The sequence below is a fragment of the Aspergillus ruber genome, assembly GCF_000600275.1.
Source record: "Aspergillus ruber CBS 135680 unplaced genomic scaffold scaffold00003, whole genome shotgun sequence".
Lineage (NCBI taxonomy): Eukaryota > Fungi > Ascomycota > Eurotiomycetes > Eurotiales > Aspergillaceae > Aspergillus > Aspergillus ruber.
The window spans coordinates 559770-573132 of NW_024467299.1; the positions used below are offsets into that span (position 1 = coordinate 559770).

Below are 13363 nucleotides of genomic sequence, written 5' to 3' on the forward strand. Positions count from 1 at the left end.
TCCCGGATGGATATCACAGGTGAACAAAGACCTGCAGTTTCCGGCCTGCGAACGTGTGTTTGTTGAACCTTGAGTTTGGCTCGGCACAACTGATTCTGGTATTATCGAAGCGTGTCCGGTGCGAGCAGCAGTAATAGTTGTGTGGAATGAGTATGTTTCTTAACATAAATGAATCAACAATCAGACAAATATATTAGGTGGAAAGCACAAACCTGATGATGTAGTACCGCTGGATGAATAGGTTTGAGAGAAATTGGATTGGATGTTTATTGACTGTGTTGGAGCTTGTAATCCAGTGACCCTTTCCTGAGGATAAGATGAGCGAGATGGTGTATTCTGGGTTTGTGGTGCAGTCAACAAGGCCGGTGGTGTTTCGGCTATCTCAACCTCTTCGCCAAGTTGAGAAGTTGTTCGTTCTGGGAAAGGCAACCTGTTAAGATTGGCTTTTTCACGTACTCCGGCTTCTTTTATCCTTTGTGGCTGTTGGTCTGTTTCAGGAATGCACGGACTATCGGAGCGCGGTTGGTTGTCACCCCCTGGCACAAAAAGAGCACCTTTAGATGCGCTTGTTGTCTGCGAAATGTTCAGGGGGGTCTCTTCCGACTCTCCGGGTAGTATGAATTCCTGCGGGATCGGAGATTCTCGTACGTACTCAAACACGGGGATGTTGCGGGGCTGTTGGATGGACGATGGGGCGGCTCTGGAACTGGATGGGGCCCGTTGCGATGAGCTGAGAAGCAGTGCTCTCGTTTTTGGCGAGCGGACTAAAGGAATATCCTCTTCGTCGGACGACGCAGCATCAAACGGTACGAAAAGGGGAGAGGCTTGTTGTCGGCTTCGCGGGTAAGGAATATCCTGCTGGATCGGTTGTTGTACTTCGCATTCAACGGACTCGGTGTTCTCAATTTCGATCACGGAGCTATGGCTGGGGGTGTCCGACGTTGACGACGGTGATGAAGTTGAATGCGCTTGTAAAGGTGGGGACGTTGGGGCTTTTGTCCGACTGCTTTTCTGTTTCTTTCTATCCTCCCAAACCTTGACTGCAACGTCGTTGGCGTTGTCTTTCGGTTCCTAATCGCCAGGCGCGTAAAGTCAGCGAGTGAATGAACTCCACGGAAACGAGCGCTTTTCATCTCAAACCCACCCAGGTTGGCGACCAGGGCCCTTCCCAGTCAATTAGGTATTGCGAATCAGTCTCGTCAAGGATGCACTTGATATCCCACTCCTCGTCGTTTCCACTGTCTTCGTTTTCGCTCTCTTCAGTTTCGTTTTCTTCCGCTTCTTCGCTGGATGGTATGATAAGGTTGTTTCTTAATCGCTTCCTTCTGGGTTTTTCTGTATAACGCGCTGGTACAGAGGAGGCTTTACGTTTGCGCCACATTATGCGCGGTCAGAGAACACGGCCGAGGCGAGGTAGTCCATGATGGAGAACGGGAAATAAATAGAGGAGCTTGTTATTATAATGTATACATATATTTGGATGATTCAAGCCGGAGCCAAACCAGGGCACCACACCGGAAGAAGTCACTGGAGTTGTGAATGTATGGGGGGAGTTGTCGAGATGCACGACAGCTCAGTCGACGGAAGAGCTGCGGGATGATCGCCCGCACGTGATAAGCGCGTTATCTGCCCTATGCCAGTAGCCTTCAAATTTGTATCTGATTTCTGAATTACTCTATAATCAATAGCCTATATGTGTATTATGTGGCTAATCTATGTAACTATGTTCGCGACTGTAGTCTATAGTTTAGACTCTTGCTCTCGTTCCCTCCTCTGTTCATAGCCATAACCGAGTTCAGCAACGCTTCTGATGTTCCGTCTAGCTTCGCCTTGTTCGATAAATGCCTTCCGTATGTCCGGGAAGTGACATCGCAACCATCGTTCCTTCTCCCCCCACAGAGGGGGCAGCTTCCCAGCTCCGTCATTGGCCAGCCCGGGGCGCTTTTTAGCACTCGCGGCCCAGTTGTAAAGTAGGTCGATACTATCTGCATCTTGTGGGTATGGTAGATAATGAAAGAAAGTTCCATTGCCTTTTTCGGCAATCAAGTCTTTTTCCCAGGCTATCATCTCAGCCTGTGAGGGAAGGCTAAGGCGGCCAGACCAGACACGGGCAAAGACTGCCGCCTGGCTTTCAGCAAACGGGAATGGTACAATTCTCTGTGTAATGAGAGGAAATACCAGGGTCGGGTTGTATGTATAGAAAAGGTGCTGGTATGTATTTACCGTCCTGCGACCATCGGTGATGACAGGTGGGTCAAGCGAAGACAAGAAGGGAAACGAGTATAGATAGCCGGTACAGAACACAATTGCATCGATTTCACTTTCAACTCGGCCGTTTGCAAATCGAATGGCCCGGTCATGGTTGGCTGACGGTAAAAATTCCACGATCTCAGGGAAATAGATTTTATCGGTAGTCGGAGGCGGCTGCAGGTAAGATTCGGAACGCTCTGAAACCAGCAGCTTCCCTTTGCTCACTTCGCTTATCTGAGCACCAATATCAATCGCAGACGCAGAGCTCCCTACTACCACGACCTTCTTATCACGAAATATCGGTGGCGAGTCATAATGCTTGGAATGAGATATGACCTTTGGATACGCCTTATTCCATTCTCGAATTCCAGGAATGTCTGGCAAATAGGTGGCATCGTAGTGACCGCTGGCAACGACCACGGCATCGTAAGAGTCCGTCTTGTCGTCTCCGGTGCGCAAATTCGTTGTCGTCAACGCCCAGTCATTGGCCCCGGAAGAATTTGGTCTCAAGTCTTGTACTTGAGTCTCCAACTGGATCAAGTCCTTCACATCCTCTGCATATCCATGAAGATATCTCTTGACCACTGAGTGCCTCGGGAGAACCTGTTCCTCATCAGGGAATAGCTTATCCGAGAATCGCATCAATTCTTTGGGCAGGTTCGCTTCCAACGTGTCATAAATGGGAGAGACAAATGTCACCTCGCTTGCCCCATCCTTTGGACCCGTTGGACTCCAGACGGGATCTTCAAGCGGCCTATTTGGATTGAGTTGTGGTACTGGGGTGGGCAGTTCCCTCTTCAGTGCCCCGGGGGAGTAATTCCACACACCACCAGTAGCACTCCGCTTCTCGAAGACATCAATTTTATCAAAGCATTTCTCAGCGAGGAGATATCTAGAAGCTTGTCAGCGAGAACTCATATACCCCGTCTGGAATGGGTTCCGGGACTCCATACTTGACTGCGGCGAGACCGGATGGGCCAGCGCCAATGACCGCGATTCGGCTGACTTGTTTGGATGTTGTCATTGTCGAAAACAGAGAAACATTATCCCATACATAAAATGAGACGACTATGTCTTCTTAATCAGACCCGAGCCTGGCGACGAGGGTGGCAGCAGATATAACAGCTAGAAGACTGCGGTGTGCGGAGGATGGCATGTGAAAAGTAAGTAATGAGGTGATTGAGGAGGCCTCTTGGCACGAGATAAGAGAATATCAGCGAGAGATTAATCAATTTATATGGGATTCGCGATCGCAGGCATTCGATTGCAAAAGCATTTTATATTGCTGTTATATCGACTAGTGCCTGAGGCAGATTGGTGTAATTCTATTACATACGGATACACTATCAGCCCGCGTTATTATCTCCGATACCTGCCATATTACATGGCCATACCAAAACATCTTTCGGTGATGCAAGTTAAAGCACCTGACAGAAAACGCGTCGTTGAGCCTGCAACAAACCACAGCGCCTGGCGGTTCAGTTTTAGCCTTTTTTCTCACATTAAAGCCGGCCTATACTCTTTATTGGGATTTTTCGGAAATGCGACGATAGGAGGACATGTGCAAACTCCGTCGCGCCCGCAATCATGGACACCAATAACGACCAACCTCCGAGCTCAGATCCCGGGCACCCAACCACGATTCCCATTGCGCAAATAATCCCGGACCTCGATCGTTTATCAAAAAGCTCAATTCACGCTACAGTAACCCTAGTGTGGCCGTATTCATCCTCGACTAAGGCGTTCAGTTTTCTGTTGGCGGAGCCTGATTTCCGTCTCCGACGCTCCAATGGACAAGTCAAAGTGGTGCTTCATGGACTTGTGGCAGAGAAGGTCGCGGAGACCCGGGTTGGAATTGGCGATGAAGTTTTGCTTAGTCTAGCAGGGTCCAGGTTGGATAAGAATGAAACCGCGACCCGGACACCAGGCAGATATGTGGCTTGGGATGTGCATTTTGATGATCGCGTACACCTTGAGGTACGTGCGGATTAAGATGCTTGGGTTTGGTATGCTTACTGACTACTGCTACCAGATTTCTCGCTCGTCGAACTATTACGCAACCGTGAAAGTTGACCCTTCCGTCGAACCTGTGCAGCGCATCGAAGAACCCGCACCCCCTGTTACACCTGTGCCCAGCCGAACACGACCCGAGGAACATTTTGCGACTGGTGGCTTGGGCTCTTGGACATCTCCAGCTTTCTTTCAGCGTTCCCGTGCGTCTTTCGGTGTTAATTCGAGACTTGATCCTTTCGCAGAAGAAGATGGGTTTGTTCCGGGAAAAGGCAGAAAACGTCCCAGGTTTAGCATGCGAAGCAGCGAATGGCGCTTCATTGATGAGCCTGCGGATCCTGACGAGAAGGGTAACCCAATGGATTGGACAGAGGAACTTGAGAATGAAATCGAATCCGAGCCAGAGCCGGGACAGCCAGAGCTGGAATCGAAGGTTGACAAGGAAAGGACAGCCGAAGTTGTCGGAGCGCCTCAAGAAACGCCGATCACGGCAAGCCCTTCACCAAGCGCAGAGGCAATTCCTGCCACAACTACTGAGGATACTACAATAACTATTGTTCGACCAACTCCTGAACCTAGCGTCGATATAGAACAACCGGCCGAGCAAGATGCGGCTAAAGCTACAGAGGTTTCTCGTGAAGCTCACGAGAGTGGATTCAATATCAATGGCTTACATATTCCAATGGATACTCCACGTTTGCTTCCTATCCCGTCTCCTGGTCTTCCGGTACCGTCTCCGTTTGTTTCTGCAGATAACCGACAAGGCTACTTCTCGTCAGCAGCTGCTACTATTGCACAACTTCCAGCACCCCGGCAAAGTACAACAGCGACGCAATACGAGTCCGCAGGAGTTAAAGAAAATGTTGAGACACGGACACGAATTACCCAAACAGAAACAATTAGTGCGTCTGTTCCTCAGACGACGCATGAGGGTGCTGCCGTATCTCTCCATGAGACTGCTCCCGAAGATCCAATAGCAAGTACTACCCCCGAGCCAGGGGGTTTAATAGCAAAAGATGATGCTCAGTTTGATGAACGACGTGAAACGGCCACCACAGATGTCTACCAAGATGAACCATCCCCATATCCCAACATGGACGCTTCCGCAGAAGAAGAGCCCCGTATTGACCACATTGCAATTCTACCGCCAGAAGATGTTGAAATGGAGGACGCAGAATACCCGTTGACTAATAAACAACATGAAAATAAGGATGATGATGAAGACGATGAGTATTTCCAGGAAGCGACGTCGGATGAAGAGAGTGCCGTTGAAGAAATAGAGGGCGAAAGCGAGAATAAAAGTGAAGAAAACGACGAAGAAGAGGAAGAATATAGTGAAGATGAAGGGGATTGTGCCAACCAAGCTGTCGACATACGGAGTCATGAACTACTTAATGGACGGTATGGAACAGAGAGCACGGAAAGTCCCAATAATTCCCCCCAATCGCAAGCAGAATCCTATAGCGAACCAAAGGACCAACTTCATCACATTAAAGAAGATGAAGAGAAAGTGGATGTTGAGGACGCAGATGAGAATGAAGAAGACGAAGATATGGATAGCGAAGAGGCATCTGAAGGGGATTACGAATCTGGGTATGTGTATGAGGATGACGACGAAGATGTCGATTCAGAATCAGAATCAGACGAGCAGTATCAAGTTCAGCCTCCACAAAATAATACCCAACCAGAAATCATTGTTCTAGACAGCGATGACGAAGACAAACAGCCCGATGCGAGTTCCCAGGCACAGACGTGCGCACTTCCCATACAAGGCCAGCCCGCTTCTGACCAAGAACAGTCTGACGATGAAATCCACGCAGAGGAAGAAGATTGGACTTCTGACGAGGAAGATGAAGATGAGGTTTTGGCTCTGAGAAAATATGATGATGGAAAAGACCATCACGTTGAAGACGAAGCAGCAGCTGAAGAAGAAACAGTGAAAGATGGCGGTCAAGACCACTATGTTGAGGATGAGGATGAGGATGACTACAGCATGGATGAGGAAGAACCGGCTGAAGTTGGATCAGCGAGGGATGATGAGCAGATTCACCACGTCGAGGAAGAAGAGTCGGCTGAAGAGGAAGCAAGGAGAGATGAAGAACGGGCTGACCAAGTTGAAATGGTTGAACGGACACGCCGGACCAAAAATGAGCAGGTAGCAGAGCCGGCCAGTGATGACCAGGAGCAAGGCAGCCTAGCAGAGGACGGGCAGAGACTGGACGAACGAGAGCATGGCGAACAAAATGTTGAAACCACAACTTCAGTTGAATATGAAATAGTGGCACGCCCTGACATTGACGATTCAGTCCCTGGAAAACATCATGAGGAGGCATATGTAACAGAAGACCTTCCACAGTATTCCGAACAGGATCTTCATGAGCATCCTCGTACGCATACCCCTCGAGAAACGACTCCTGACGCCACCTCGTATCAACCTAAGACTATCCGAGATGATGTCGGATCGAGTAGGAGGCAAGAAGAAGTCGAAAAGAGTGAAGTTAGGACTGAAGAGCTCCCAAGGACAGCAGAGTTGGACCAAGATAGGGACTTTGGGTTATGGTACGACGGCGCCAGATCTCCACGAGTTGGACATGACACCACGACTATTACTACTGAGACCTTTGAACCCTCGGGTCTTTCGCCCCATGACCGACAAGCGGATGATACTCTGGAAACTGAATATAGCCATCAGGATTTCGAAAACCACTCTATAAGCGAGCAAGCTATCACATCTCAGGAGCGGGCGCCCTCGCACGAGCAAGCTGAGATTTTGGTAGAAGATGACAACGCACTGGTCGAGGCGCCCGGTGTCCCGGAAGCGAACAACGTACTGCCAATAACGGAGCAGGAATCCAGATCTGGTTCCGCTTCAGTCTCCGAACATGAATGGGCCGAAGCCAACGAATATAAAGTGGACGAAGATGTTCGAGCCCGGGAAGGGCAAGGATCTAGGTCTCCTTCCGCTTCAATCTCTCAACACGAGTGGGTCGAAGCCAACGAATACGTAGCAGATGAAGCGCAGGAAGCCGCAGACGAAGAAACATCCCTTCAATTACAGCTACAAGATGAAGCACGCGTTCGCAAATCAATTGAAGAATCAGATAGCTATACCCAGCACCCCGCAGGCCCAGATCGTCGCTATCCCGGACTCCGCAGCAAACACTCCTACTACGCGCCTCTCTCTACTCTCGTCGATCACTTCGATGCCCTAATCGACGCGGTTTCCGTCGTATCTGAAACGTCTCCCATAATCCACTCCGCGTCTGGGAACAAAGACTACTCACTGACACTCTGCCTCACCGATCCCTCCATGGTCGGCACCACGCTCACCGCACAAATCTTCCGCCCTCATCTCGATGCCCTCCCCTCCGTATCCGAAGGCGACATTATCCTCCTCCGCAATTTCAAAGTCAAGAGCTTCAACCACTACGTAATGCTTATTTCCTCCGATACAAGCGCATGGGCCGTTTTCAGCCCTTCCCAAGATGAGGCACAGATGACTGGCCGACCAGTCGAATACGACGACGAAGAGCGCACCCACGTATCCTACCTTCGCGACTGGTACCAGTCAAATGGTGCAGCTATGATTGCGGATAACCAGCTACAAGCATCAATCGTGGAAGCCAGCAGGGAGATGACGCCTATGAGCAGCGTTGCAGCTAGTGATACCGCTAGTCTCGATGATTTTCCGGGCCGTGAAGGACGCCGTGACTCGGCTCGGAGGGATCGGCGGGGGAGGAAGTCGCATCGGAGGATTACTATTCATGAGTTGAGGGATGGGAGGAGGTATACTGAGATTGGGTCACCGTCGGATCCGGAGAGTATTCATGAGCTCAGGGACGGGACTGTTTATGCGCACCTTTAATGGACGGTCTTCTAGAGGACTAGTCCGTATTCTTCTGTCTTGATACATTTGGATACCATTATGTAACTATTGGCTTTCAACAATTCTGAATTCCTTTTGGGAATAACTTTGCTAACAAGGTATTTTTGAGGTTAATCCGTTAGAGGACCTTGATGACGCTATTTCAAAACAGCTTCCCTGATTTCCTTCAGGAATACAAATCCATGCAGCGCAACAAGGTCTATTCACTGTCTGTACACTATCTAAATTCTAGCGTTGTTTGGCACAAAATAGTCAGCCCTAACGGCTGTTCTAATCAATTGGTTGGCGATGGCCGTCGGAGGTGGCAGTCGTAAGCCACCTTCCTTATATTCAGGACCAGCCTCCGCACCCAAAGGACTCGTTCCTACTCTCAGGGCCTCCTCGACTTCCTCAACCTCGAACCACCGTGCATCTTCAAGCTCTGGGTCGTGCTCCAAGCAAATTATTTCGTGAGCTGGGTCGCTACATTGCGCCACTGCCCCGATCATCAAATTAGCCGGGTAGGGCCACGGCTGTGACGAGTGGATGACAACGCGCGAGAGCTGTACACCCGCCTCCTCCCACACCTCTCTCCGAACGGCATCCTCGATCGACTCTGCAGGCTCGATGAAACCGGCCAACGTCGAGTACCAGTTCGGTGGGAAACGCTTGGAGCGGCCAAGCAGGACCCGTTTACCGTCAGAGGAAAGGACAGCGACGATGATGGTTGGGTCAGTACGCGGGAAGGATAGATTTGATATAGTAGTACGTGTGTTGCAGACTGGCTTCTCCGGCGACTTTCCTTGGGCTGTAAGAGCAGCGTCCGTTGGTGGGCAAGCACGTTTGGTTCCGGAGTTTACGGAGAGGGTAGGGCTGCCGCAGGTACCACAGAAACTGTTCCGGGTGTTCCAGTCAGCGAGCGCGCGGGCTTGTGCGTAAATGGCAGCTAAATTATGTGAGCAGGTCATCAACCCAGAATTAAAAATGCGGACGGACCTTCATCGGCAGAGAGAGTCATGACCACCCTAGTTTGAAGGAAACTCAATCCTTTTGCTTCCAAGGCGCTGATGACATCCTTTGCGTGGGTCTGCTGCTCTTCCGACCCCTTGGGGGTCACATCCACGGCAAAATACGGTGTCCCCGAGTAAATCTTCCAGGTCAGACTGTCAGCCTTCCGGGCCTCGTCCATTCCCAGGAAAATGACATGCGGATTCGTCTTGCGGGAGTCGAAGTTCTTGATCGTTTCCTCCTCGGATTGATCATAGAGATCCTCGGGCACCAATTTGTGCACATCCGTATACGGGGCAAGGTATAGCTCAGAGGGTGTCTTGGTCAACGGCGCAAGGCTATTCAAGAGAACAAAACGAGTAGAAGGGTGTTTCAATGCAGCCGAGAGAAACGAATGTTCCGTGCGCAAGAAGGACAACCGGTTCAACGGGGAGCCTGGCAGTACAGTTAGCATTCTGAACTAGCGGAATCGATTTGCACACTCTACCCAGGTAAAACAGGGACTCTTACTGGAGAAATAATTCACAGTTTCCCTTCCAAAGTGTCGAGACAACATTGATTCGGCTTGCGTGTGGGCAGGCGCGGGAATCTGGGGGAAAGTGCTCATAATGTCACTGTAAGGAAGCTAGACGCAGGATACAGAGCCAAAAAAAAAGAGATATACAAAAACAAACACCAAAAAAGACTCTATATAAGGAACGAAATTTTTGTACAAAAAACTGTATATGGAAAGAGGGAAAGAGAAAGTCGTGATTGATGGTCAAATTCCAGGGCCGAGGAGAGCGCATTAATCAGCCGGGCTGCGTTCCGATGTATTCGGAATACAATTTCACGGCCAGAATTGCAGAGAAATGCTGTAATTAATGGTAATACGCTGACACTGAAGGGGCAGCTCCCCACACACGTGATTCACGTCATTCTGACAGTCTCCAATTCTCTTATCAGAACAAGAACGCAGGAAAAACAGCGGAATATCGTATTCTCTCTTTTCGATAAGTGTATACACCTAGTTCTGGTAAGTTAATTGTCTCGCCATGTTCTCTGGGCCGACCTGCTATTCTTCACGGAATATACCCTCGACTTCCTCCGGTGCGGGGTGCTTGCGGCGCGTGTCGTCGGGTTTTCTTCAGCGGCCGTGATTGCTTACCCATCTCAATCCTTAGCCGACAGGGTCTACCAAGTATCGACCTTGGAATTGAATATATTTAACCGTGCGGGCTCGTCGATATCACGGATTATCCACCATGGGTCACCTCGTCACCCTCGCAACCTGGTGCGCCACCCCGAATCAGCTTGACTAGCCATCTCCCCACGAACCTTCATTGACTAACTGCTACAGCTCCCTCAACCAATGGGCCCTTGACTTTGAGGGAAATGCAGAGCGTATCATTGAGAGTATTCGCCAGGCCAAGGCAGCCGGTGCTACTCTGCGGGTCGGTCCAGAACTCGAGATTACTGGTATGAACAGATGTCGATATGGAGGATGGCGCGGACGTTGCATTGACCTTGTGCAGGATATGGCGCATTGGATGCTTTCTTGGAAGGTGATACGTTCTTGCACTCCTGGGAGATGTTCGCTCGCATCATCGACCACCCCGAATGCCAGGATATTGTGGTCGACGTGGGTATGCCTGTCCGTCACAGGAACGTGCACTACAACTGCCGGTGGGTAAGCGCTCGAGTCTAGCCTTGGGATCTCAGATACTGACGGGATTTGCCCTATCAAGCGTGATTTTCTACAACCGCAAGATCGTCCTGATTCGCCCTAAGATGTGGCTTGCCAATGGTTTGTATAGGCCCACTACTATCACTTCAATTGATTGCTAATAACACTTTCCTAATTAGACGGTAACTATCGCGAGTTCAGACATTTCACCCCTTGGCAGCGCCCCCAAGAAATCGAAGATTACTACCTGGAACGAATTGTTGGTAAAATCACTGGGCAATACAAGGTTCCCTTTGGCGATGCAGTTATCAGCACACGGGACACTTGCTTGGGTCTGGAGACTTGTGAAGAGTTGTTTACACCAAATGGGTATGCACATGTATCCAGACTGTAAGCGACATGACTTTACTAACTCGTTGATCAGCCCTCATATTCCATATGGCCTTGCGGGTATGGCTTGCTTTTCGTGTTGCATTTGCATCTCAATCATACTCATGTTTTATAGGTGTGGAAATCATTTCGAACTCGTCGGGCAGTCACCACGAACTCAGAAAACTTGATACCCGTGTCAACTTGATTTCACAAGCTACAAAACAGGTAAGACCTTGTTTTCCAACTGCGTTCTCCGTGACTAGGGTAACGATATCTGTAGAGTGGGGGTATTTACTTGTATGCCAACCAACAAGGCTGTGACGGCGATCGACTCTACTATGACGGGTGTGCAATGATTGTTATCAACGGCGATATTGTGGCTCAGGGAAGCCAGTTTTCTCTTAATGATGTGGAAGTCGTCACCGCTACCGTTGATATTGAAGAGGTCCGAACGCACCGCTCTAGCATTAGTCGCGGCATGCAAGCAGCGAGACAGCCTCCTTATGTTCGACTCGATCTGGACACAAGACTCTCACGCCAGGACGAGGACGCTGAACCAAGCCTTTCACCATCAGAACCTTTCAAGCCGCACTATCATGCCCCAGAGGAAGAGATCGCTCTTGGTCCCGCATGCTGGTTATGGGACTATCTTCGAAGGAGCGGTGCTGCTGGGTTTTTCCTTCCCCTGAGTGGTGGTATTGACAGCTGTGCTACAGCTGTCATTGTGCACTCTATGTGTAGGGAGGTCATTAAAGCAATTGGTCAAGGAAATGAACAAGTGATTAAAGACGCTCGCAGGCTTTGCGCTGAGCCCGAGGACTCGGCCTGGCTTCCTAACACAAGCCAAGAACTCTGCGAGTATGGACCTACTTTCTTATGTTGGAACCGAGCTCTACTAAAATCTTACTAGCCGCATCTTCTGCACCAGCTATATGGGTACTCAGAACTCAAGCAAGGAAACGAGAGAGCGATCCAAAACGCTCTCTACGGATATCGGATCCTACCACATTGACTTCAACTTTGATACCGTTGTAACCGCCTTGACGAATCTCTTTAGTGTCGTCACCAATTTCCAGCCTCGTTTCAAGGTCCATGGCGGTGGGAGGGCTGAGAATGCCGCTTTGCAGAATGTGCAGGCACGTTTGAGAATGGTCCTGTCGTACCTCTTTGCGTCTTTGCTTCCCACTGTCCGCCAGCGCCCAGGAGGTGGTGGATTGCTTGTTTTGGCATCATCCAACGTTGATGGTACGTTCTTCTCTTCCTTCACCGCCTGAGATACTTGCTAACATTACTTCAGAATGGTATGCAGAATATCCCTTATGAAGCTTTCATAATAGCTAAAATCCTTCGTTTGTATGATGTTCTCAATCACTGACCGTTTCAGCTTGCGTGGCTACCTGACCAAGTACGATGCCAGTAGTGCAGATGTAAACCTATCCTAATCCCCCTGTCAAGATATCAATGCTAATTTAATCCCTCCCCAGCTCAACCCCATTGGCTCCATAAGCAAAGTCGACCTCAAAAAATTCATCGCCTGGGCCCGCGACAACTTCGAAGTCCCCGTCCTTGATGAATTCCTTCACGCCACCCCAACTGCCGAACTCGAGCCTATCACCTCTACCTACGTCCAATCAGACGAAGCAGACATGGGCGTTACCTATGCCGAACTCTCAACATTCGGATACCTGCGCAAGATCGCAAAGGCGGGACCCTGGACAATGTACGAAAAGTTGCTGCATCTCTGGGGTAACGAGTATAGCCCCAGGGAGATTTATGAAAAGACTCGGCATTTCTTCTATAACTACGCCATTAACCGACATAAGATGACGGTTCTGACGCCGAGTTATCACGCGGAGCAGTATTCGCCGGAGGATAATAGGCATGATCTGAGACAGTTCTTGTGTGAGTTATATTCTTTCCTGCACAGATATGACGATGAAACTGACAAAGAAAGACCCTTCGTTCACATGGGCATACAAGAAGATGGAAGACAGTGTTAAGTACTGGGAATCTAAGGGTTGGACTGCTGGGAAGGCACAGAAGAAGAGCGTTAAGGAAGACTAGGTTAGTAGCTAGGAAATTTCTTCGATCAAAAATATAGAATAAACACCATACTACTGAGTCTCTGATGACAAAAAGCCTCTCCTACGTTGACGGGAAAGTTCTCATCTACAATATGCTATGATGGACAG

At 49.6% G+C, this 13363-nt stretch overlaps 5 protein-coding genes across 5 annotated transcripts; 2 read left to right on the forward strand and 3 right to left on the reverse strand.

Annotated features, from left to right (window-relative positions):
* Positions 1-180: 180 nt before the first annotated feature.
* Positions 181-1381, reverse strand: EURHEDRAFT_374590 (uncharacterized protein; the record flags this gene model as incomplete). Its single annotated transcript, XM_040778655.1, has 2 exons — positions 181-1071; positions 1145-1381. 2 exons carry the CDS (start codon positions 1379-1381, stop codon positions 181-183), a joined length of 1128 nt encoding a protein of 375 aa, XP_040642198.1.
* Positions 1382-1644: 263 nt separating this feature from the next.
* On the reverse strand, positions 1645-3537 carry EURHEDRAFT_408849 (putative flavin dependent monooxygenase). Its single transcript, XM_040780928.1, has 2 exons — positions 3204-3537; positions 1645-3142 (listed from the first exon to the last, which is right to left on the reverse strand). The coding sequence occupies exons 1-2, from the start codon at positions 3272-3274 to the stop codon at positions 1741-1743; spliced, it is 1473 nt and encodes a 490-aa protein (XP_040642199.1). The 5' UTR covers positions 3275-3537; the 3' UTR covers positions 1645-1740.
* A 300-nt stretch (positions 3538-3837) lies between these two features.
* EURHEDRAFT_374592 (uncharacterized protein) lies at positions 3838-8125 on the forward strand (the record flags this gene model as incomplete). Its single annotated transcript, XM_040778656.1, has 2 exons — positions 3838-4227; positions 4283-8125. 2 exons carry the CDS (start codon positions 3838-3840, stop codon positions 8123-8125), a joined length of 4233 nt encoding a protein of 1410 aa, XP_040642200.1.
* A 72-nt stretch (positions 8126-8197) lies between these two features.
* EURHEDRAFT_408850 (NAD(+) diphosphatase) lies at positions 8198-9726 on the reverse strand. The gene is made up of 3 exons (XM_040780929.1): positions 9644-9726; positions 9122-9568; positions 8198-9071 (listed from the first exon to the last, which is right to left on the reverse strand). The coding sequence occupies exons 1-3, from the start codon at positions 9687-9689 to the stop codon at positions 8368-8370; spliced, it is 1197 nt and encodes a 398-aa protein (XP_040642201.1). The 5' UTR covers positions 9690-9726; the 3' UTR covers positions 8198-8367.
* Positions 9727-10072: 346 nt separating this feature from the next.
* On the forward strand, positions 10073-13352 carry EURHEDRAFT_408851 (glutamine-dependent NAD(+) synthetase). The gene is made up of 14 exons (XM_040780930.1): positions 10073-10148; positions 10297-10406; positions 10473-10591; positions 10648-10798; positions 10861-10919; positions 10979-11168; positions 11224-11249; positions 11305-11396; positions 11452-12029; positions 12082-12416; positions 12446-12448; positions 12555-12598; positions 12656-13073; positions 13126-13352. The coding sequence occupies exons 2-14, from the start codon at positions 10378-10380 to the stop codon at positions 13233-13235; spliced, it is 2154 nt and encodes a 717-aa protein (XP_040642202.1). The 5' UTR covers positions 10073-10148; positions 10297-10377; the 3' UTR covers positions 13236-13352.
* Positions 13353-13363: the final 11 nt, after the last annotated feature.

Bases quoted from the DNA above. Each gene is read 5' to 3' on its own strand.
- EURHEDRAFT_408849 (XM_040780928.1), bottom strand. From the start codon at position 3,274: ATGACAACATCCAAACAAGTCAGCCGAATCGCGGTCATTGGCGCTGGC. The intron at 3,143-3,203 runs GTATGGAGTCCC...ACAAGCTTCTAG, and splicing joins TCCGGTCTCGCCGCAGTCAA to ATATCTCCTCGCTGAGAAAT.
- EURHEDRAFT_408850 (XM_040780929.1), bottom strand. From the start codon at position 9,689: ATGTTGTCTCGACACTTTGGAAGGGAAACTGTGAATTATTTCTCCA. The intron at 9,569-9,643 runs GTAAGAGTCCCT...CTGTACTGCCAG, and splicing joins AACTGTGAATTATTTCTCCA to GCTCCCCGTTGAACCGGTTG. The intron at 9,072-9,121 runs GTCCGTCCGCAT...CACATAATTTAG, and splicing joins GACTCTCTCTGCCGATGAAG to CTGCCATTTACGCACAAGCC.
- EURHEDRAFT_408851 (XM_040780930.1), top strand. From the start codon at position 10,378: ATGGGTCACCTCGTCACCCTCGCAACCTG. The intron at 10,799-10,860 runs GTGGGTAAGCGC...TGCCCTATCAAG, and splicing joins AACGTGCACTACAACTGCCG to CGTGATTTTCTACAACCGCA. The intron at 10,920-10,978 runs GTTTGTATAGGC...TTTCCTAATTAG, and splicing joins TAAGATGTGGCTTGCCAATG to ACGGTAACTATCGCGAGTTC.